This window comes from Coloeus monedula (genome assembly GCF_965178545.1).
Source record: "Coloeus monedula genome assembly, chromosome: 24".
Taxonomy (NCBI): Eukaryota; Metazoa; Chordata; class Aves; order Passeriformes; family Corvidae; genus Coloeus; species Coloeus monedula.
In genome coordinates, this window is record NC_138804.1 from 7275067 (window position 1) to 7297671 (window position 22605).

General features: G+C 57.0%; 2 protein-coding genes across 4 annotated transcripts; one reads left to right on the forward strand and one right to left on the reverse strand.

Annotated features, from left to right (window-relative positions):
- Positions 1–119: 119 nt before the first annotated feature.
- Positions 120–9931, reverse strand: LOC309581717 (discoidin, CUB and LCCL domain-containing protein 1-like; the record flags this gene model as incomplete). 2 transcript variants are annotated; one of them, XM_082296461.1, is made up of 15 exons in its annotated part: positions 120–508; positions 980–1087; positions 1245–1282; positions 1475–1565; positions 1760–1852; positions 1968–2136; positions 2220–2341; positions 3035–3229; positions 3348–3385; positions 3533–3666; positions 3833–3905; positions 4093–4144; positions 4602–4739; positions 6910–7131; positions 9824–9931. In XM_082296461.1, 15 exons carry the CDS (start codon positions 9927–9929, stop codon positions 120–122), a joined length of 1968 nt encoding a protein of 655 aa, XP_082152587.1. The 2 variants fall into 2 exon arrangements, with proteins under 2 accessions (XP_082152587.1, XP_082152586.1); XM_082296460.1 differs by lacking the exon at positions 9824–9931 and having other exon boundaries at positions 6910–7258.
- A 238-nt stretch (positions 9932–10169) lies between these two features.
- Positions 10170–21818, forward strand: GMEB1 (glucocorticoid modulatory element binding protein 1). Of its 2 annotated transcripts, XM_082296616.1 has the most exons (10): positions 10170–10464; positions 11845–12005; positions 12928–13010; positions 13957–14081; positions 14913–15016; positions 15432–15586; positions 16712–16840; positions 17541–17678; positions 18731–18853; positions 19940–21818. In XM_082296616.1, the coding sequence occupies exons 2-10, from the start codon at positions 11878–11880 to the stop codon at positions 20644–20646; spliced, it is 1692 nt and encodes a 563-aa protein (XP_082152742.1). In that variant the 5' UTR covers positions 10170–10464; positions 11845–11877; the 3' UTR covers positions 20647–21818. The 2 variants fall into 2 exon arrangements, with proteins under 2 accessions (XP_082152742.1, XP_082152743.1); XM_082296617.1 differs by lacking the exons at positions 10170–10464; positions 11845–12005; positions 12928–13010 and adding an exon at positions 13123–13221.
- Positions 21819–22605: the final 787 nt, after the last annotated feature.

The window sequence follows — 22605 nt, forward strand, 5'->3', positions numbered from 1 at the left end:
TACATATATTTACATAGGATTACTTTTAAAAAAGCCCCCTGCTAGCACGGGGGAAGTCCTCCTTTACACGTGCCCTCCCTCCCCCAATCGCCTCATATCGTGCCGCTGTGCTCCCCTCCTCACAAGGCTTCATGGTACACATGTGCGAGGGGACAGTGCTTAGGCCACCCACGGGACCCCTCGGAACAGGGGCTGCCAGTCTGCTCCATGCCAGCTGGCAGCTCCCCGGGCCGCGGGGCAGGGGTCTGGTACCGCACCGGGGGGCACCCAGGGGGCCCTGCGATGCCACAGCTGCTGCGGTGCATCCCGGCAGGCTCCGGCTCACTGAACGGCGTGGCATACTCAGGCTCTGGCGGCAGCGGCTCTGCGTACTCATGGTGCTTTCCCGGGACGTCATAGTGGCTCAGGACCAGCGGCAGAGTGTAGCCCTCTTCCAGGAGTGGCTTGAAGGTGGAGGGACCCGTCTGGCTGCTGGGGCTCACCTGCACCAGGTCTGGCTCAGCGTACTCTGAAACAGGGAAGCCACCGTGTCAGGGGGGCTCATGGTGCTGTGGCAGAGGTGGGTGGGGTGGGTTGAAAACGTTAGCATGTTTGGACTTCCAGGGATGGGAAATGCCAAAACCCACCCAGGGCAGGGCACCCACACACAGAGACCCCACATTCCTCTGCCACACCAGAGAGGGGCTCCTGCTGTCCCCAGCCACCCTCCAGTGCCAATAGCTGTGATAGAGGTGGACTACTACTACTAAATAATGTGTGGCATTATTACAATCAATTATAATAATTAATTATAATAATTAAAGGGGGGGTATAATTAATCAGGGCCTCCCTGTTGCAGGAGGACCATGATGCAGGAGGGATCAGACCAGAATGGGGAGGGGAAAATGGGCACCCCAGGGCATCCCCGAGGGTGCAATGGAGGAGACTCAGCTCTGGCTCTGGGCTGAGGGACCAGTTCATGCCCTGATGCCCCTGTTACCTGGTGACTGGGTCCGGCTCAGGTCCCCTGGCGTGGGGAAGGAAGACAGGCTAGGGGGTGGCAGGCTCTGCAGGGAGCAGACCTGACTTGACTCCAGCTTGGGGTACCCTGGGCAGGGAGAGGAAACCCTCAGTTGTCACAGGCTGTCACCTGGACATGCAGGTGCCCCTGGGGGGTGGGACAGGTCCAGGCTTGGCAGCAGCACCAGTTAAACCAGCTGCACCCCGTGGCACCGATTTTTGGGAGGGGTTGTGCACCCTTTTACCTTTTGTGATGCCACAGTTCAGCTCCGCTGTTGACTTCCTGCCAAAGGGAGAGGCAAGATGGGGCAAGAGGTCTCAGCTTCCCCGTGCCCACCACCACCCATCTCCTCACACCCACTGCATGGGGGACTGCACCCCTTGGGACCCAGTGAGCAGCTGGATGAAGCTGCCAAAATTTGGGGAGGTGATACTGAGTCCCCCAGGGCAAAGCAGGGGTCAAGGCAGGACGAACCTCTTCCTGTGGCAGATGAAAGCCAGGAGCAGGAGGCAGGAGCAGAGGAACACAAAGCCACCAATGAGAAGCACCACCAGCAGTGTGGAACCTGGGGAGGGAGGGCAGTGTCAGCCCCCCCTGGGCCCCCATCCCACCCCTTTGCACCCATGAATGCCAGGAGCCCACCTGGGGCCACTACAGCAGGAAAATCAATGTGTTCCCACAGGGGGATGAAGCCCCACTGGCACCTGGAGCACCACCAGACAATGCTGCACCCCAAGGACAGCCCCCCATGGTACCCACCTGCCTTCTCCGGGTCCAGGGCGATGCCAGGGATGGGGGTGTGGCTGGCCGGGTGGCTGGTGGGTTCAAGGACCTCCTTGGGGACACTGGGCACTGCGGGGCAGAGTGGGGACTGTGACTGTGGGAACACCACTGGGTGCACAGGGAGGTGGAGGCCCCAGGACAACGTTTCGGACACGGAGGTGCGAGCTCCTGTGGAGGGTCTCACCGTAGGGACGGGGCGCGCGGACCCGTGCCAGCTGGCAGCCCACCAGGGCCACCTTCAGGGCCACGCGCTGGTGCCAGCTCTGCGGTGTGACGCGGACATAGCGGGCAACGATTGGGGGGATAAAGGCATTGGAGACCTCCCCTTGGCTGTCGGCGTTTCCTTCAAACACCTGCCGGAGAGGGTGAAGAGGAGCCGATGGCCAAACATCCATGGGAAGGGGGTCTCAGCCCCATGATGTCCCCCCATGCACACCTTGTCCTCGTGGCCACTGCTGCCTCTGTAGGGTCTCCAATTCTTCCCATCGCGGCTGGAGGAGACGTGGTAGGACGTCACGTAGTAGTCGTGCTGCTCGGAGGAGCCCTTTGTGATGATTCCTGTGAAGGCAGGAGGGGGGTCCTGGCTGTTAGTCAGAGGTTGCGGGGCTGGGGAAGGGCCACCCTCTACCCCACTGCCCTCCACTCCCAGCTAGAATAACCCCCATCTCTGGGATACTCAAGACTCAGCTGGGAAAGGACTAGGAGGGCAGGACATGTCGCCTGGCAAACGGGGGGTCCTTCTGATCCTGGGAGGGGGTTTGGGTGGCAGATTCCAGTGTGGGATGCCCTGGTCTGCCCCCAGGAACAGATAACCTCCAGCCCCGGCTGCCAGCCCTGCATTCCTCCCTCCTCCAGCCTCCGGCTGGACAATGTCCCCATTTTCCTCGCCGCGGTCGCCAGCCGCTGGTGCACAAAGCCCCTGCTTTCGGCAGGCTCTGGCCAGACAAAAGATGCTCACTGGCACCAGATGCAAGAGCATAATATTAACTTGTTCATCCCAGAAATGGCTGCAGATGAGGGGGGCAAAGGGACAAAAGGGGGACAGGAGCAGCCAGGGGGGCTGGTGTGCATCTCAGTTTGCACCAGTAAAACCATGGCACAGTGAACTCCAGAGAGTCCTGAGAGTTATGGGGGTGCAACTGCCCTGGGCAGTTTTGTGGGGACGAGTGAGGCTGGCACAGCGGGAGGACAGTGGTCAGCGTGAATGGGGACACAGGCAGCTGTTGTCCCCATCTGATGGCCAACTCTCACCTGTGACATTCCTTCGGGTGCCCAGGTCCAGCTCCAGCCAGGCAGCCCCGGCGCCGGGTTCGGCTGCCCAGGAGTGGCCGGTGGTGCTGAGTGCTGCCCGTTCGGCCACCCAGGCTCGGTCCTGGCCCAGTGCATCCACCTCGTGCCACCAGGACGAGGCATTGAAGGCGACCACCTCCAGCGCATCATCACAGGCTGGGGACAGGAGACAGCACACTGGGAACCCGGAAACCCCAACTGGGCACATGGGGGTGGCACCAGGTCTGACAGCCAAAACTGTGCCTTAATTTTAGGGCAGATGGGAAAAAAATACCTTTGTGGAATACAAGTCGCTTCTCAGAAAGAGATCCCCTGTGTGGAGGAAAGCAGGGGGAGCATCAGACAGTGGGTGAACAAACCCTGGGGTCTCTGAAATGGAGGGATGTCAGTTTCCCAGTGTCAGCGTGCATGGGTCCCGCAGCTGTGTGTGGGGTGCAGCCCCAGCCACTCCTCACCCACCTTTTGGAGTGGAGCCCATTGGCAAAGGCTGCCTCATAGAGCGTGATCCCCTTCTCCCGGGACAGGGTGACCTGCCCGCCCAGCTCGTCCGCAATCACCCCGGCGTGCACGGCTGCCTTGCACAGCACCGATGTCTGCGGGGAGCAGGGGGTAAGGGCAGCACCCCACGGCAGGCCTGAGCATCCCGTGGGGCACCCCAAGGCCACACCCATCACCTCTGGGTTGCTGGGGGTGACAAGCAGTGGCCACATGTGCTGTGGGGACCGTCCCCGGAGGGTGCACCATGGTGCCCACACTTACATCCCGGTAGCCCTGGCTTGGGTTGCCCCAGATGTCCCCATGGATGTCCTTGCAGCCTGCAGGGCAGTACACACTGAAACACATAGTAAGGGGTGGGTCAGGGGTCCCTCCCATCCAAACCCCCTCTGCACACCCGCTCTGCTCCCCATCCCACCAGACCTCTACCTCAGGAGAGGGATGGGGATGAAACCAGGGCTGAATGGGGACCCCTGGGGCAGGGGACACCAAAATGGGACCATTCCCCACCTCCGACCACTCACCTGACATGCTCCTGGGTGTAGTGGGTGCCTCGAACCAGGCAGGAAACCAGGTCTGCAAGGCAGGGACACCCCAGGGTGAGGGACCCCCACCTGCCCCACAGCACATACCCACTTCTGCCCCAGGGCACCCCATTCCCCTTCTGAATTTAATCCTGCTCCTCATTTGGGTTTTGTCCTTCAAGTCCCCATGTCTGGAGGGGCAGGGAGGGATGGCCCCTTGGTCCCTGCAGCCATTAGCCCCATGGCACAATCTATGGTGCCTGTGGCTCTGCCTGATATTGGGGTGCCACCTGACTTGGGGGCTCAGGGTTCTAGAAGGGGTCCCAGCTGGCTGGATGGCCTGGGAGTCTCCCATGTTTGCCCCAGCCAGGGAGAACATGGATGTTCAGGAAGCTTAGGGAAATGGGAGCCCATCCCGAGGTCAGCAAGGAGCTCCCTTCACCCCCCTGCATGGGACAGGATGCGTCCCAGGGGTGTCTCTGTGTCTCAGGGGACGCTACCCCCTGTACCTGGGTGCTGCGTGGTGGCATAGGACAGGAGAAGCCCTCGTCCCGAGCGGTGGCTGGTGCTGTTGAACAGGACGGTCACACTGCTGGAGTTTGTCACCAGGAGTGGGGCAGAAGGGACGGAGTTCCTGCAGTAGGGCCCTGCCAGCAGGGATGGCACCATGGAGAGATTTGGGAACTGGACCCTCTCCTGGCTCAGCCCTTGCCAGGGCCAGGGGGGTTTCAGGCATTTGGGCTGTGCTCAGGGTGGTCCCAGAGTTGTCCCACATCCAGGGTGGCCCATCCCCAAGGTAGTCCCAGCACCAAGGTGCTGAAGGGTGGTCCCATGCAGTGTGGCCCCATGTCAGGCTGGTCTCATCCTGAGGGTGGTCCCATGTTCCAGGATGGTCCCACACTCAGGGTGATCCTATGCCCAGGCTGGTCCCAGCCCCAGGGTAGCCCCATCGCCCTCATCAGGCACCTGCCACTGCATCCCCCACTGCAGGGACTGGTACACATGGCATCACCCCATGCGACTCCAAAATGGGAGCTGTGTCCTTGTCTCCTCCCCATGTCCTCTTTCACAGGTGCTGCTGAAGCTGCCTCCTAAACCATCCCCCCCCCCCGCCCCTGTTTAATCCACATTAATTTGCAATCTCCATCTCCCTGATTAAAACCTCAGCTTAGCAGGCAGGCGGGTTCCTTAGGGACATCTCTGCTCCCTAAGGGGGACAGAAGGTGGCCCCAATCCCTGGACTGCCATCACCCCCTGTCCCCCACATTGCTCTGCTCTGTATCATGCCCATCACTGGGGCCTCTGGGCACCCAGAAATGCTTTGAGCAAATGCCATCGTTGTCCTGGGGACAGGGAACTGTGTCCCTGTGTCCTCATGGGGCAGCAGGTGACACCTCCCCCTGTGCCTCAGTTTCCCTACCCTGACCCACACCCTCACCCTGCCTAGATCATATTGAACCGGGAGGTCGATCCCAGGGGACGTGGAACACACGTGCACGCAGAGATGTCACATATGTGACAGAACTGAGGTCTGCATGATATGCAGATGAGATGCAGATGACACACAAGCAGATTTCCCTTCCACCAGTTGCCAGATGCCAGTGCTGCCCTGGGTCAGTGGTGCCACATCTGTATGGATCTCAGTGATACCCTGGGAGCTGGGAACCCTTCAGCTGAGCCCCGGAGGCTGCCACCCCCATGGGGACCCTGCCACGTCCCAGTAGAATCAGGCCAGGGGCCAGACACCGGGTCTGAGTCAGCAGGAAGGAGCCCACAGCCTCCGCCTGCTCCAGCCGCTTCCTGAAAAACATCTGGGACTTCTCAAGGGCCGGCGTCAGCCGCGAGAGAGGGAGTGGAACCCAAGCTCTGTGTCATGCTGGCATGGCCCTGGTGGCACCCAAAGGGGCTGTGGGTGCCCAGCCACCTTCCCCAGCCCCCCAAGAGCATCATCTGGGGGGTTCCCCCCTTTCCTGCATTGCTTTGTCTCAGCCTGGGGCCAGGAGATCTCTTAGCTTTGGGGACAAATATGTCCCTGAGGCCACAGCAGAGGGGATGGGGACCAGGGACCTCGCATGCTGTCACCCCTCTGGGGACCAGCCCAGAAAGGGTGAAAGCCCTGAAGAACAGGGAGAACTCCCAGTCCCATGGATCCAAGCTGGCTCCTTTCCATCCTGCATTTCCCACTGCATCTCCTGTCCAGCCCCTGTCCCTCACCAGGGCTGCTCCTCCATCCCACCCCATCACTCGATGCTTCCCCCCCACCCCCAAGACGTTTTCCTCAGCACTCGTCATGCTCCCAGTGCTGCCAAATCCCTCCAAGATGATTAAATCTGTCTGGGAAAATCCTGGAAGTGTTTGGGAAGCGGCTGGGCCGACGAATTAATTATTCAGTGGCTGCATCTGGTCCCAGCTGGGCAGTTCCCCTCCAAGGCTGGCAATAATCATCTCCTTGGGTACCTGCCTCCTCAGATATCCCCATTCGCAAATATTACTCTCCTTGGATATCCCCCTCCTTGAATATCATCCCCTCTATTTGGGTACCCTCACTCCTCAGGTAGCCCCATCCTTGGATATTTCTCTTCTCTGGATAACCCACTCCTCAGATATTGGGTACCCCCCATCCTCTGATATTCCCGTTCTTGGATGCCCCCTTCTCAAATACCCCCTTCCTTGGATACTGCCCTACCTGGTTACCCCCCTCCTTAGATATTCTCCCTCCCCATTACGAAATCAGCTAAAACTCCAGATTTTCCTGATATCCTCCCTATCCACAGCATTGTATCACCCCTGCCTCAGTTCCCCTGGGACCCCCCTTACCGTAGGCAGTGCCAGTCTGGGGGTCAGCGAGCAGCAAGGAGCTGTGGGCACAGTGCTCCGAGGATTCCAGATCCACATCCCCGAATGCCAGGACCAGGGAGGTGCCTGGGGGGGCTTGGAGCTGCCAGCAGCACACGGTGTGGTTGGGATATGTGCCCGGGTAGTTCTTGGAGCTCAGGGTGCCACTGTGGGGTGTCAGCAGCGTGTGGCCACAGCCATTTCCTGCAGAGACACCGGGGAGGGGGCTCAGACAGGCTGTTCCCTGCCTCTGTCTCCCCTCTTGGTGAGGCCCCCAGAACAACCCCCGGGCACCTGCAGCCTCTTCAAGTGTTTTCCTCATCCAAAGCATCATTTTCTGGTGTTTTTTCTGGATGCTCCCAGCACTGGGAACTGTCCGCAGGGGGATCCAGGGATGAAGCTGCCATAGCTTCCCCCAGAGCCATCCCCTCTACCTCCAGCTCCTCTACATGCCCCAGTCCAGGAGAACCCCAGTTTGGGGGGATACAAAAGGATTCAGGGAGGGCTGTACAGCACTGGGCAGCCCCTGGGACCCCTTGACTGGAGCCTTGACCTTGAGGATAACCTTGGGCAGCTGCAGCATCCCCACCGCCTTCTTCCCAGGGTGATGCCAGACCCACCACAAAAGGGGCTTTTCTCCGGGCTCACTGCCTCTGGGCATGAGGGAATATCCTGGAAATAAGCTGAAAGCATCCAGCGTTGACATCTGGCCGGAATTTCTGGGCAGGGCTGGGGTGCAGGGAAAGAGGGGAAAGCACCACTCAGCCCCACTGTATGGGCTGGGGGTTTGTGGGGGTCCAGTGCTCCACACCTCTTGCCCACATGCCCCAAAAGCTGTTGCTCCTGCCAAGCATCATCCTGGCACAGCCAGAAAGAAAAGGGATGGTGGGCACAGATTTGCCCAGCCTTGGCTCTCCTCGCTGTCGCTGGGAGACGACACAAAGCACCAGCAAGGGAAAATCCTGCAGGGATAAAAAAGCAGGGGCTGGAGGTGAAAGATGCCAGCCCCCCCACAGAGCCTCCTCCTCCTCAGCCTGCGGAAAGGGCTGCCAGCCAAACTGGGGGGAGGTTTATCCTATGGGACTGGGCGAAATCACCAACTTTTCCCCTTTCTGGGCAGTGTCTGCTGACAAAGCAAAGCCAGGAAGGATCAGGCCCTCTGAGAGTGGGGGCTGGGGGGGGGGGGCAGTGGGGACCCCAGGGCTGCCAGGACAATAGCTCCCAGAAGGGCTGCTCTGCTAGGGGAGAGAAATTTGGGGTGTGTGGGGGGAGTTTCTAGCCCAGAAAGTAGAAGCCATTGGGATCTGCATGGAAAACTCTCTATGGCCAGGACAGCTGGACACATGAGACAGCTGGACACATGAGCCCAAATGGGGCTCTTGGATGGATCCCCCCAGCTCCATATCCACGCTGGTGGTGTAGAGGAGCTGCGGGGACCCATTCTGGGAAAAACCCATCCAAGGAAAGGAAATCTTTGTTAGAAACATCCTGAGTGTGACCAGCGCGTGCCGGGAGGGAATGCCAGAGATAAGCTGAGAGCTGCAGGCACTCCCGGGAATTTGGCTCCAAAGATGCTACCGAGGGGCCAGGAATAGCCAAGAGAGAGCCACGGGGGACTTAGTCCCAGCCGCGGAAACGTCACTCCTCTCCCAAAAACTGTGAAAACTGGATTTCCGGTGGGTGAGGGTGAACTCACGGCTGGGCCCCGCTGGGGTCATTCCTGCCAGGGATTTGTTTGTTTTCTCACAGGATGCAAGCAAGACACAACAGGGCGATGGTCCGAGAAAAGCCCGGCACACTCTTGCCTCCGTCATGCTGACGGCCCCGGGAAAGCTCCCCCGCGTCCACCAGTGGGTTTAGGATCCGGTGGAAACCCGCTGCGTGATGTGCCCCAAATCACACTTGGGGAACATAGGGGGATTCTGTCTCCAGTGATCCTGCCCTGGCCCCGTGCCTCAGTTTCCCCTCGCGGAGAATAATGCTTTGGATGACCCGTCGTTGTCTCCTCGCTGTTGGATGAGTTGAGGACGAGTGACACCGGGAAACACGAACTTTTGGATGACGTTTGGGTGAACATTCCCTCGGGGTTGTTCTGGACCTCGCGGCTACAAATCTCCGCAGCATTCCCGGGACGGAGCCCACTGCCCGGCTCTCCCGGCTCTGCATGTAAACTCCAGTGATCCCCTTAACCCGGGGATTAGGGGTTCCCCGGGAAAGGCCTGCAGGCGGGATGGAGCCGAACGCAGGACTCTCGGGACCTCCGGGGTAGTTGCCACCGGGGGCAGGGACAGAGAGAGCTGAGGGGGCCGCGGGGAAAATAGGCGGGTGCAGGACCGGCGCGATGCTGGGGTGGTGGAGGCAGCAGGGAGCTCGTCCCGTCCGGTACCGGAGCAGAGGGATACCGGGGACCCCGTCCCGGACCAGTATCAGGACAGACGGACGGCGGCGACCCCGTCCAGTCCGGTACTGGGACAGAGGGATGGCGGGGATCCCGTTTCGGACCGGTACCGGAACAAAGGGATGGCAGGGACCCTGTCCCAGGTCAGTACAGGGAGACAGGGATAGCAGGAGCCCCCTTCCGGAAAGCAACCGGGGCAGGCGAACTAGAACGACCCTGTCCCAGTGTGGTCCGGTCTGGACACGGCGGGGAACCGTTCCCGGGAGCCCATCTTGGTCGGATCCCGGTCCAGACACAGCGAAGAGCCCGTCCCGGACCGTCCCGGGGCAGAGGCGAGCCCGTCCGGTCCTCCTTCCCAGTCCCCATCCCGCACCAAGTTACGGTCCCCATCCCGGCGAGCGAAGCGGAAGCTCCGGGGGTACCGGTGGGAGCGGGGCTCCCGGTGCCGCGTCCCGGTGTGGGATGTCCCACCGCCAGTGCTCCGCAATCGGCACTCACCGTCCTGTGCGCCGGTCGGGCGCAGCCCCAGCGGGCCGAGCAGGAGGCAGCGGCGAACCAGCGCCAGCGCCAGCGCCACCGGGGCTGCCCCGCCGCCCGCCCGCATCCTCCTCCCGCCGCCGCCGCCCCGGCCCCGCCGCGGCCCCGCCGCGCTGCCGCCCCGGCCCCGCCCCCCTCCACCCTGCCGCGCCCATTGGCTGTCGCCCCCGCGTCACCATTGGTCCGCCTCGTTGTCAGTCGACCGGCCCGCGCGGCGGGGGTGAGGCGGGCCGGCCGTGGGAGGTGGTCCCGGTGGTCCCGCCGGGGCTGGCTTGGGGCGGGGCGGGAGATGCCCGGTACCGCGTTCCACGGCTCGCTGCCGGGACCAGGGGGGAGCGAACCCCGCCGTGACACCCCCGCCGGCATCTCGTGTTCTGGGCTGGCGGAGGACGCCACGAGGGCGATACCGCCCGCGGCCACCAGGGGGCAGCACAGCATCACGCGCTTCACCGGTCGGCGCCTTTAAGGCAGGCGGCGGCCGGAAGTGCTGGCGGCCGAGGCCGCGGCGGGCACTGCGCATGCGCTGCTGCTGCCCGGCCCGGCCCCCCCCCATCCCCCCGTTCCCCCGTCCCACAGCCCCCGGTCTCGGCCGCTCGCCGACGGTAAGGCCCAGCCGGCGCCGCTCTACGGGGGCCGGGAGGGGCCATGCGGCGCGACGGGGCGGGGCGGGGCGGGAGGGGGCCCGGCCCCGCCGTGAGGGGAGGGAGGGGTCGCCGCCGTACGTGCCGCCGCCGCTGCCGCGAGGGCGGACGTCGCGCGCGCGCCGCTGGGGGGGGGGTAATGGGGGGGGGGCCCAGCGCCGGGGGGGGGGGCGAGGCCACGCCCCCTCCCCCGGGCAGGCCACGCCCCTTCACCGCCGCGCGCGCCGCGGGGTGGCCCCGCGGGTCCCCTCTCACGTGACCCCTCGACCCCAGCGCGGGTGAGGCGGCGGCCCCCGAACCGCAGCCCGGAGCCACCGCGGGGTTCCCCTGTGTAGCCCTCCCCCCCACACCCCCCCACTTAAGGCCTCGGCGCGATCGCCGTCGCGGTTTGTCCGTGTCCTATTGACCCCCCCCTCGATGGCCATCTGGGGAAGCCCAACCGTCTTTCGGGGGGTCTCGGGTGGGCCTGTCTGTCCCCCGGAGCGGGATGAGGTGCGGGGACCCGCGGGGGTCCCACACCTGGAGCCGGGTGGGCGCGTGGCCCCTGTGCCGGTGGCTCTCCAGGTTTGTCGTGGTGCATCCCAGCCATGGGACACCGAGCCCCCCGTCACCCGCCAGGAGATCCTGACCTGAAGTCTCTGAGATTTAGATGGGATATTGAGAAGAAATTCTTCCCTGTGAGGGTGATGAGGCCCTGGCACAGGTTGCCCAGAGAAGCTGTGGCTGCCCCTGGATCCCTGGAAGTGTCCAAGGCCAGGCTGGATGGGGCTTGAAGCAACCTGGTCGAGTGAAAGGTGTCCCTGCCCATGGCAGGGGGTGAGATGAGATGAGCTTTCAGGTTCCTTCTCACCCAAACCATTCCATGATTCTGACACTGGCTTTCCCAGCAGCTTGTAGACCCCAGGCTTGCAGGGATGAACTCCAGCCCCACGCTGAAACAAAACCACCTTTGTGCCTCCTGCACAACCATAGACACATCCTCTGGGAGTGCAGCTGCTCCAGGACCCCGTGTCAGGTCCTCCTGTGGTGGCACCACACCTTGACACCAGCTTCTACTGGGAAGGATTACCCACAGGCTGTACCTGGTGGTGAGGGATCAGAGCATCCCAGGGGTGGACCAGAGCATCCCAGGGACGGCTGGAAGCACTGCCGGCCAGGGCCAGCAGGAGAAGCTCTGTGTTGGAAACGCACTCTTGCCAAAACCCACCATGTGGGTTTGTTCCCTGGTGCCAGGTTGGGGGGTTCAGAGCTGGAGAGAGCTGCTGGCTCGGGAAGTTATGAGTGGGATGACACTGGGGGGATCTGCCTCTGGGATCTGTTCCCAGCTCTCGTGATCCACAGGGAGGAGAAAACCTCGCCGGGTTCATGTGAGAGATGGCGAATGCCGAGGTGAGCGTCCCTGTGGGTGATGTGGTGGTTGTACCAAGTGACAGGAATGAAGGGGAGAACCCGGAGGATACCAAAACCCAAGTGATCTTGCAGCTCCAGCCGGTGCAGCAAGGGTGAGTAGGATTGTACTGGTGTAACTGGGAGGTGCGAAGTGGGATGGGGGGGAGCCCTGTGGGTTTTCATGGTCCGAGGACAGAGCGTCACTGTGTTTTCCAGGTCTGCGTCAGTTTTGTGCCATGCAGGGGAGAGAGAAAATGCAACAAATTAAAGCTTTAGTGTGTGTGGCTGTCACGGGGCCTCCGAGGGCTGAAATGGTCCTGCGAGGCTGTGTTGGTGCAGTGCTCCTGGATCGTGGAAGCAGTGCTGTCCCAGTCTCTCTCTTCCTTCTCCAGTCCCAGGGTTGGGTTTTGCCACACTGCAGCTGCTGAACGCAGTGGTCTGCGTGTTCACACCTTTATGTGCCTCTGTGCCAGCTCTCCCCTAAAATAATCCTCTTCTAAAAGTGAGGCTGGGATGTGGAGGGAATTTTGTGGCTCCCTGGCAGCTGCTGCAGAGAGTGGTCTCATCTGCACTCTGGATCAATCAGGATGGAAAAAAACTGGCTCTAGTTTGCTAATATTTGCAGGGCAGGGTGGCTGTGGGCCTGACAGCAACTTCCCTTTGTGGTCATCTGTGCTGCAGTGTCACACAGGACTGGAAGGGAAATCCTGGGACACTGGGCTCTGCTTCCTGCTGTTGAGGGTGACAGAAAGCAGAGGAGAAGGCACAGGGAAGCCTGCAGAGCCGCCTCAGTGGCGCTGGCAGTGTGGAGGGTGGGATGACAGCACTGGGAATGCTTCTGCATGTGTCAGGCCTTGGGATTATTCGTGTTTTGTACGTGCCAAAAAATTCCTGGTGATTGAAGCTGTATCAGACAAAATTCATGTCCCTTGAGGACAGGCAAAAAGAAATTAACTGAATTTTTAACCCTGTGCTGTGAATCCTAATCTCCCATGATTTATATAGTTTGTTTATGGATGGCCACTTTCACCACAGGATTTACCAAGAGGGCTCTGAGGCCAGCGCCGCTGTGGTGGCCGTTGAAACCCACACCATCCACAAGCTGGAAGAAGGGATCGGTGAGTTCCCACTTGGCATGGATGAATCCCCTCCTGTGCAGGGCTGGTGTCTCCAGTCCGCTGGGCTTCCTTCTGGCTCTGCCCCTGCAGATGCTGATTCCCAGGCATGGATGTGGGTGCAGGGGCTGGGCATACTCTGGAGTAAGAGTCTGCTGTTACTGCTTGGTCTCAAAGTCCTGGAAGTGAGATCCTGGCTCTCCTGCAATGAATGGTAAGGGCTCCCACAGGGTCCAGTGGAGCCGGGATGTCACCCTAGTCATGTGTGCAGACACTGGCAGCAGGAATGATAGTGATGAAGATGTGGTGGCTGAAGCATCAGGCTCTGTTTGCGGGGTCTTTGCTGAACCAACAGTCCGATGGTTTGGATTGGATGTTCAGAAGAACCAAGCAGGCTGGCTCCCAGTGCTCCCTGCCATCCTGAGCAGTGTGTGGGAAAAGGCTCCTGTCACCAGGTGCTGTCACTAGATCTTGTCTAGAGTTCTGCTTCCTGTGTGGGTATGGGTCTTTTGGCAGGATTAGCAGAAACTCTGCACGTGAAGAGAATGTATTATCAGTAAATATCTGGTATCACTGCTAAAGAGGTACCAGAGCTGCAAGAATTGGAGAGATATCTGTGCTTCAAACTTTAAACCATTTTGTTGCCACTAAGATTGTTCTCATTGACACCTACCCTCTTACAGATGTGTTGGATTTCTGATTTCACGTTTCCTTATAAATGAACTTTATTTGGAGCATTGTTATACCAAAAAGCAGATCCCAATTGCTGTTAAGAGTTAATCTGAACTAACTCTGAGAAGACAAAGAGAGGACTGATCCTGAACTGGGATCTGGCCTTTTTTTTGGTTTCCCAAGTGCAGGTCTCACAGCCTGTGAGCTTCCAGCTCCTGCCTTGTGGGATTGGAGCCTCTTGGGTGGAAAGTTTCATTTTGAGTCGTTCCTCCCTCAGACCCCAGCACCCTCGAAACGAGTGAGGAAATCGAGATCGCCTATCCCATCACCTGTGGGGAGAGCAAAGCCATCCTCCTCTGGAAGAAGTTTGTCTGTCCAGGAATTAATGTCAAGTGTGTGAAGGTAAGGGAGAAACTCCCAGTGGATTTCTCCTCTGTTCTCCAGGTGTGCTGGTTGGCCTCCACAGGAATTCCTTAGTTTTTGTGTTTCATCCTAACCGAGTCCTTGGATTGTTGGTGCTAAACTTGTTTTTTATGGGGAGAAGCGTGGAAAGAGTGGGTTAAGGAGGGAAGGATATCTATCACCCACTTCATATTTCAGCTGTACTGGCCTTTGAGGAGGGACTGAAGGCAGGCAGGAGATGTGTGTTGAGATCTGGCAGAGCTTTTCCTCCTCCCTTTTCCTCGGTTTCCTGGTACTCCACTCCTGTCACTTCCTTGGCAAGCAGGTTGCATTGAGAAGGGAAATCTTGGTGTTACCTTTTCCCACCTGAGAGCATGGCAATGTGACAGCCAAGCCCCTTGTGCTCCTGCCCCTCAACAGGAACTACTCGAGTCACTGGAGCAGGGTAGAATGGATGCCCAAGGGAATACCTGTGTCAGCTGGATGCTGCTGGGCCATTGGATGTAACAGAAACCTCCTGTAATGATCTCCAAGATGACTGTACATGTTCATAGGAGATGATTTGGTTCATATAAAGCCTTCAGGGCTGTTCTTGGTTAAGGCTGTTCTTGGTTAGGGCTGTGAATGCCTGTGGCTGGCAGATCATTCCTACAGACGTCCTTCCTGGAGCTGTGAGCATTGCTGTGTCCAGGGGATCAAAGCTGGGAGGGATCTGAGAAGCAGCTCCTCTCTCTGGGTGGAAGTGGGGGCTCAGATGAGCTGTGTTGGATGTCCCAGTCCTCCCAAGCGATGTTACCCTGTTTGCTGAGCCTTTACTTGTCTCATTGCCAGTTCAATGACCAACTGATCAGCCCGAAGCATTTTGTTCACCTGGCTGGGAAGTCTACCCTGAAGGATTGGAAGAGAGCCATTCGCCTTGGAGGAATCATGCTAAGGTATTTGACCCTGTCCAGCTTCAGGGCTCCACCCCTGTAGCTGCAGGACCCCCAGCAGGTGTTTTGTCTGCTTTGCAGTCCCCAGGAGGCCTCTTGGAGGCCCACAGTACCTGGCCAGCAGCCTGCAGAGATCCCGGCCCCATGATGTGAGGGTCAGGATCCCTCATTCTGGACAGAAGTGGCCTTGCCTGGGGAACCTGGGGTGGAACAGGACTGAAGCCCTGTATGTGAAGCTGGGGCTGGCTTGTATTTGCCATTTGAAAGCCTTGCAGGAGATTTTTTGTGTGCAGAGTGGCCCTAGGATCTCCTTTTCTCTTTCCTTCCCATGGCCATAGCATTCCCAGGTGGAATACTGCCTTTTGTCTTCAGGCTGAGATTTGAGCTGTGCCTGATTCTATCCCTACTCCCTGCACAGGAAGATGATGGATTCAGGGCAGATTGACTTCTACCAACATGACAAAGTTTGCACCAACACCTGTCGAAGCACCAAGTTTGATCTCCTGATCAGCAGCGCCAGAGCACCAGTGCCAGGGCAGCAGAGCGTGGTGCAGACTCCAACCTCAGCTGATGGTAGGAAAGCAGTTACCAATGCCATGGGAACTTCCCTCTGATGCTCCTCTCCCTCCCACACACGCTTTACACCTTCTCCCCGGGCACAGCAGGGCAGTCCCACCAGGAGATTGCTCTGGTTTCTGGGAAGGAAAATGCTTCTCATGTCTGTTTGGAGAAGTCTTGGCAGCATCCATCAGGGAGCTCTGCTCTGCAGGACTGGGAAGGCTGGAAAACTGCTGGCATCAAGCAGCTGCTTTCCAGAGAGGCAGCGTTGGTAGCCAGGAGTGGGATTGAGAGCCTTGCAGGGATCCTTGCTCTGGGATCATCACGTGAGCAAACACCTGTGAGAGCTCGCACAGCATTTTCTGATATATTTTCCAGTTGGGAGTCTGTTATAAAGGCATGACTTAGGCTCATACTTAGGAGTGAATTTAGAGATGCTGTCCTCCTTCAGAACATCCATGTGCAGAATGTGGTGGCTGGACATGATTTGATTGTTGTTCGAACTGCAAGTTCTCAGTGATCCTTTGCTGCAGAGCAGAAACAGATCTCTTTGCTGAGGTTAAGGGAGAAGACTATTCCCAACTGTACCACACTGTTAAGCTGGGTGGGTTATATTTCTCTGAGCCCCTGGGTGGGTGACATGGCAGAGTTGTCCATAGGCTAAGAAGAATCTCTTGGAAAGCACCATAGCCAACTTAGAGTGGCTGCACATTGGTTTAGTCCCAAATTTGATCCAGAAACTTAGGATCGAGTCAGATCCATTTCCCTTCTATAAACCAGCTTGGACCCTGGCACAATTTCCTGAGGGATTAGGGATGCAGAGCTGCCTGTGAATGATGCAAGGCAAGAAGGGTGGCTGGGCTGAGCCTTATTTGTTCCCTTCTTTATTCTGATCCCTTTCTGCTCCCTTGAACTGGGACTCCACTGTGCAAGGCACATGGTTTTCCCTCCAGAAGCCCCAGAGTTCTTCACCGTTCCAATTGAGAAGCAGCAATATTTGCTTTTAACTGTTTTGGTTGAAAGGATCCAAGCACAAACCTGACCCAAAGAGTGAAAGAGAGCCTGGGGAGGACTCAGGGGTTGGGAAGCAAAGCAGGGATTCAGGGCTGGCAGAGGGAGCTGATGTGGGCTCTCTGGCAGGGAGCATCACCCAGATCGCGCTGTCGGAGGAGAGTATGGAGGAGGGGATCGAGTGGAACTCGGCTCTGACAGCTGCTGTCACCATGGCCACTGAGGAAGGCATGAAAAAGGACACAGATGAGATCTCAGGTAAGCTCAGGCTGCTTGTTGGGTGGTTTTTTCCCCTCTCCTCCCCTGTTACATTTTGGAAACCTAAATCTTCAAAACAAGTAAAATTTGGGCAATGACAAAACTGTCCCCCAGCCCCTTGGCTATCCCAGCATTTCCCAGGCATCGAGGCTTTCTGCCAGTGGAGCTCCTTACCACTGTAGTACTTTGTCCATGGCCTCGTGGCAGATGGATGATCCCCTAGATCAGATGTTACTGGTTACAGTGAGGGGCTTTTCTATTTTATTCCAAGGATGTGAAACACATCTGCCAGCCTGGAGCCAGGCTGGAACCAGCAAGGAGCAGAGTCATGTTTGTTCCCTGTCGACTCTCTGTTCTGTCTCTCTGGCCTTGCATTCCCTTGTAGTATCAGTATGGAAGCTTAGCTAGAATTTCCTCAAATAACGATATTAAGTTCTGCACCTTGCAGAAATGTGAAATGTTGCCTTGGAAGTCATGGACTTGCTTGAAAACCTGTTCCTGATTTGCTCCCCAAGTCCATTTTGCTTGGCTTGGGATTGGTTATTTTTTTCACATGTCCTGTCCACCCCAGTGGCCAAACTACCTTGCAAAGGTAGTCACTTTGAAAAGATACGTTTATCTGAGAGGTTTAAGGTGGCCCTGTGGGAAAAATGCCAAATGCTTGTACATGTTAACTTCTTTTCCTCCTCTTTTGTGTCAGAGGACACACTGATGTTCTGGAAAGGAATAGCTGATGTGGGGCTGATGGAAGAGGTGGTGTGCAACATCCAGAAAGAGATAGAAGAAGTCCTAAGAGGTGTGCAGCAGCGGTTGGGTCAGTCTCCCTTCCAGATGACAGGTAGGTTGTGAGGAAGAAGCCTCAAAAGGGCAGCTGCAGGCAAAACAAAAAGTGCTAAGGGTCCATCCCACCATGTAAAGCTGGTGAGTCAGGATAGGGAGTGAGTTCCCACTCATTAGCTGAGTTGTGGGAGCACAGTCTCTGTGTGTTCTCAGCCTGCCCAGCTGTGAAGTCCCCTTGCTTCAAAGCACGAGGACACATTGTTCCACCCTGTTCCCTCAGCAAAGTGACCCTGGCAGCTTGCTGGGACCATCAGATGACTGTCTGCAGCTCCCAGCCCTCATGGAAGCTCTCCCAGAGTCACTTGGACTGGAGTTACTTAAACACTTCTCTGTGACACTGCAGGCTTAAACAGGTCCTACCCCCTCACTTCTCGTTCTGCTTTCACTGGTGCCAGAAAACCTGTTTTGGGGGCTGAACCAGATGAGGGAAGCAATCTGGGTTAAAAATAACTCCCCTCCTCTTTTTAGGGTTATTTTTAACTTGGATCAGCTCCCTAATCCGGTTCGGCACATGCCCCTGTGAACACCTCTTGTCGATGCTCTTCCTGAGAGAACATCCATGTAGCCACAAACTTCATTTTACCCAGGATTTTTTAAAAAAAATTTCTAATTTAACTTTGGGCTGGCGGGTCTTTGTGTCTGGTAGGTGGTAGTTCTTTGGGAACTGCGAGTGGTTGAAGTCAGTGGATTATAATAGACATTTTGCACAGTTTTCAGTGGAGCTTGGCATGTTAATGACACTGTCAGCAGCATGGGGTGATGATTTGTGGGTGGAGAGCTCATTTGTATCTCTGTGATTGCAAATTACACTGTCATTTGCAGCAATTTGGAGCTGCTTGAGTGACACAGCTCTGTTCAATTTGCTTTATCATGCGAATGGGATTTTTTAATCCTGGGATGTCAGAAGGATGAGGGAGCTGGGCTTCCCCTTGTTAGCTAGCCCTTGTGAAAGAACAGAGAGAGTTTGAAAAAGCAGTAGAAAATTTTTGGTGTAACAGGAGCATCTTTTGAGTGCCCAAGTCTTAACATCCCTGTGCCCTTTCCTTGGAGATGCTGCAGTCCTGAACAACGTTGCCCATACATTTGGCTTAATGGACACAGTCAAGAAGGTACTGGACAACAGGAAAAACCAGACAGAGCAAGGAGAGGAGCAGTTTCTTTACACATTGGCAGGTAAAGTGCCTAATAAGGGTTCACATCCTGCTGCTACTCTTGGGAATGGACGTGACTTTCCTTCCACACAACCCCAATGAATGAGGGTTAGTGTTCACTACAGGCTGCCCCAGAACAAGTGCATCCCAATCCCTTTCTGTCCTAGGGCTTGAGTGGAATTTTGTCTCTCCCCTGCCTCACAGAGAGCAGTTGCTTGGGGCGTTGGACAGCCCAAAGTCCGTGCCCTTTGCTGCAGTCGGGGTGCTGCGGGCTCGAGTCCAATTCCCTCAGGATCAGGAATAGGACCTGCCAGCTCAGTGCTGGGCCATAGTCACCCGAGCCGTGGACAGTGTCATGCTGTACCTGAGCTAATAAGCCTGTCCAAGTATGGGGTGCTGAGCTTCTGCTTGTCTTGGCTATCGGGGCTACCCGCTTGTCTTGCGGAGCTATTGGGTGTCCTGCTCAGGTTCCCCTGAGCTGAAGCCACTGACTGACCTGGGATCCCCAGAGCTGTTCACTGAATGTGTCTCCCTCCTCGCCATGTCCTGTAGGATCTGTTGTTATCTGAGATGTCCTAGTCCCCTACTGCCCTGAATAAGTGTGGTTACTGTGCTACTTCTGGCTCCCAGTGTTCCCACCACTGACAAGGGTTGAGGGGGATGTTTCGCTGACCCAGGCATCCTGCTGCTGTCCCTAGTGCAGGTGCTTGGCTCCTGGGGAGGTGACCCAGCCAAGCTCAGGAAGCAATTCTAACTGCCGGGGTGGGGGGTAGAGGCGGGGTTGTCCACACTCCCTTGCGGGTGGGTTTAGTTTGGGGAGCAGGAATGTCCATCTCCTCATCAGTAGGAGTAGCCAACAGGTACGGAATGTTAACCTGTGTCTTACCCAGGCGCTGGCAGCCAGAACATTGACCAGGTCTATGTGGGTGGCAGGAGAACCTACCCTTTTCCTTCAGTGCCATTTGATCTCAAGGGAGAAGCCAAGATCAGGCTCACTGGGTGGTTGGGTGACCTCCTGTCACAAACCTGGGAGTGATGGTTGGTTCTGGAGTCCCAGGAGCTCCTACTTACCCTGGCGTGACTTGTTGCTCCACCATTCCCTTTGCAGACCTGGAGCGGCAGCTGGAAGAGCAGAAGAAACTTGCCAGGGACCAGAAGGCCAAGTCCCAAACCATCCAGAATGTGGTGCTGATGCCCGTGAGTGCTCCCAAGCCCCCCAAGAGACCCCGTCTGCAGCGTCCAGCCTCTGCCACCATCCTCAGCCCCTCCACCCCCATCCAGCAGCCTCAGTTCACTGTCATCTCCCCCATCGCCATTGCGCCCGTTGGACAACAGTTCTCTGTGGGCAACATCCCGGTGGCAACCCTCAGCCAAGGCTCCAGCCCGGTGACTGTTCATACCTTGCCATCTGGCTCCCAGCTCTTCCGATATGCCACCGTGGTTTCATCCTCCAAGACCAGCTCCTCGGACACGGTCACCCTGCACCCATCCTCCAGCCTGGCACTGCTGAGCTCAGCAGCCATGCAGGACAGCGGGGCCCTGGCCAACGTGGCGGCCGTGGTCAACCCTGTGGAACTGGTGGCCATGGAGTCTGGCATTACTTCCACCATCCAAGCTGTGGAAGGCACCTCGGACGATGGGCAGACCATCATAGAGATCGACCCGGCGCCGGATCCTGAGGTAGACACAGACGAGTCAGAGGGCAAAGCTGTGATCCTGGAGACAGAGCTGAGGACTGAGGAGAAAGTGGTGGGAGATGTGGAAGACCATCAGCACCAGGTCCATAATGTGGAGATTGTGGTCTTGGAAGACTAGTGGGGAAGGCAAGCATCAGTTAGGGGAAGAGTTGGGAATTTGTTTTATTTCAGGCTTTTTTGTTAAGCATCTTTTCCAGCCACCCCATTTGTTACCATGGATATTTTCATCGTACTGTATATTTCATATATATATATATATATATATATATATATATGTAAAATTTTGATTTTTAAAACAAAGCTGGAGAAGCACGTGAGACGTGGAAAAGGCTCCGTCTCCGTGGAGCACTGAATAGTACCACATGTGGCAGGGTCAAGGAGAGACTGAATCTCTACTGGACAACCCAACCAGGAGGAACTAGCCACGCCTTGGTGCTTCTGCTCTGGGGCTGCCCTGGCCCGGAGGCTTTATTTGAGAGACAATAACCAGTGGCTTGAGTGTGGATGTGGCTGTGAGAAGGGTGATGGATTTGGGGTGGAACAGGTACCTCATTTGTATTTTTATTTTCCCCAGGGAAGGGAATTCTGTCAGACCCTTCACTGTCACCTCAAATGGGATTTTTTATTCTTACTTTGGGGGGGACTGACAGTACAATGAATTTACTGTGTGTGTTCTCCTCCTCCACACAAATTGTTTTTATATCTCTATTTTTTTGTATTTGTTTGCTCTCTCCCTTCCCTTGTCCAGATTTCCCAGCTGCAAAGCCCTGGGACCTTCTCTCAGGGTCCCTCTATCCCAATCCCACCTCTTCCCATGGCACTTTTCCCCCATCCCTTTCCCTGCCTGGCAAGGCTCGGTGCTGCAAATGCCGCTTGAAGACTCCGAGATCACTTCAGCCTTTTGTATAAGGCAAATTATAATCAACTCAAGCTCAAACCCAGACCCTCCCCCTTGGCTGCTCAGCGCCGCAGGGACCTTTCGGGGTGTACAAAGCATGTTGTGCTGTTGCTTTCCGGGAGAGCCGGATTTCGGATCGGGACAGCTTCTGTTTACACTGTGTGCTGAGGCTGCTCCATGCTTGTCGCTACTTGTTTGGTGGTTTTATTTTTGTATTATTTTTTCTTCTTTCTTCCTATAATCTCTTGGCAGGATTTGAACTGGCACGTTGGTGAAATACTGTGCACCCCGCTGTTTTCTCTCTTTCCCTCTTTTTTTTCGGTGGTTGGGAGATCCATTTGGGCTTTGCCACACTGGGAAAATGGAAGGGGGGAAGCACCGGGTGGCTTTAGAGCTGCAGAGGTTTGGGAGGGCTGGGAGGGTGGGAGCTGCTTGGCTGGAAATATTAAGCAGAGCAATGGCAAAGGAAACACACCTGGGGAGGTGGGGGGAGGGCAGGAAGATGTGTTTGGCTATTTTTTTGCATTAAAAGGAAAAATGGAATTAAGCTCCAATGGATTTTTCATGGAGAGGTGAAAGGTGGTGTCTCCATCACCTTGGGGACAGCAGGGATCCCAGAACCTGTTTGTGAGGGGTGGTTGCTGCTGCTCTGACCTTGGCCTCTGGGAAGTGTTTCCTGGCTTGGGGTGGAGGTGGAAACAGCTGTGGGAGCCAGGTCCCATGCTCAGCCTGGAGAAGAGAAGGCTCCAGGGAGACCTCAGAGGCCCTTCTAATGGCTAAAGGGGCTCCAAGAGAGCTGGAGAGGGACTTTGGACAAGGGCCTGGAGGGACAGGACAGGGAGGAAGAATGGCTTCCCACTGCCAGAGGGCAGGGTATCAGATGGGACAATGGGAAAGAATTCTTCCCTGTGAGGGTGGTGAGACCCTGGCATAGGGTGCCCAGAGAAGCTGTGGCTGCCCCATCCCTGAAATTGTTCAAGGCCAGGTTGGACAGGGCTTGGAAGAACGTGGTCTAGTGGAAGGTGTGCCTGCCCACGGCAAGATGAGCTCTCAGGTCTCTTCCAACCCAAACCAGTCTGGGATTCTGTGGTTTTTGGATCAGGGATCCACCTCCTTCCATATCCAGCCACCTTTCCTCCATTCTCCTCTGACTTGCTCCTTGAGGTTGCCCCTTGACTG

What these genes read in the sequence shown, in the direction of transcription:
- GMEB1 (XM_082296616.1), top strand. Translation starts at nt 11,878, where the DNA reads ATGGCGAATGCCGAGGTGAGCGTCCCTGTGGGTGATGTGGTGGTTGTA. An exon ending in CTTGGAGGAATCATGCTAAG is followed by an intron (nt 15,017 to 15,431) that starts GTATTTGACCCT and finishes CTCCCTGCACAG; the next exon opens with GAAGATGATGGATTCAGGGC. An exon ending in GTCTCCCTTCCAGATGACAG is followed by an intron (nt 17,679 to 18,730) that starts GTAGGTTGTGAG and finishes CTTTCCTTGGAG; the next exon opens with ATGCTGCAGTCCTGAACAAC.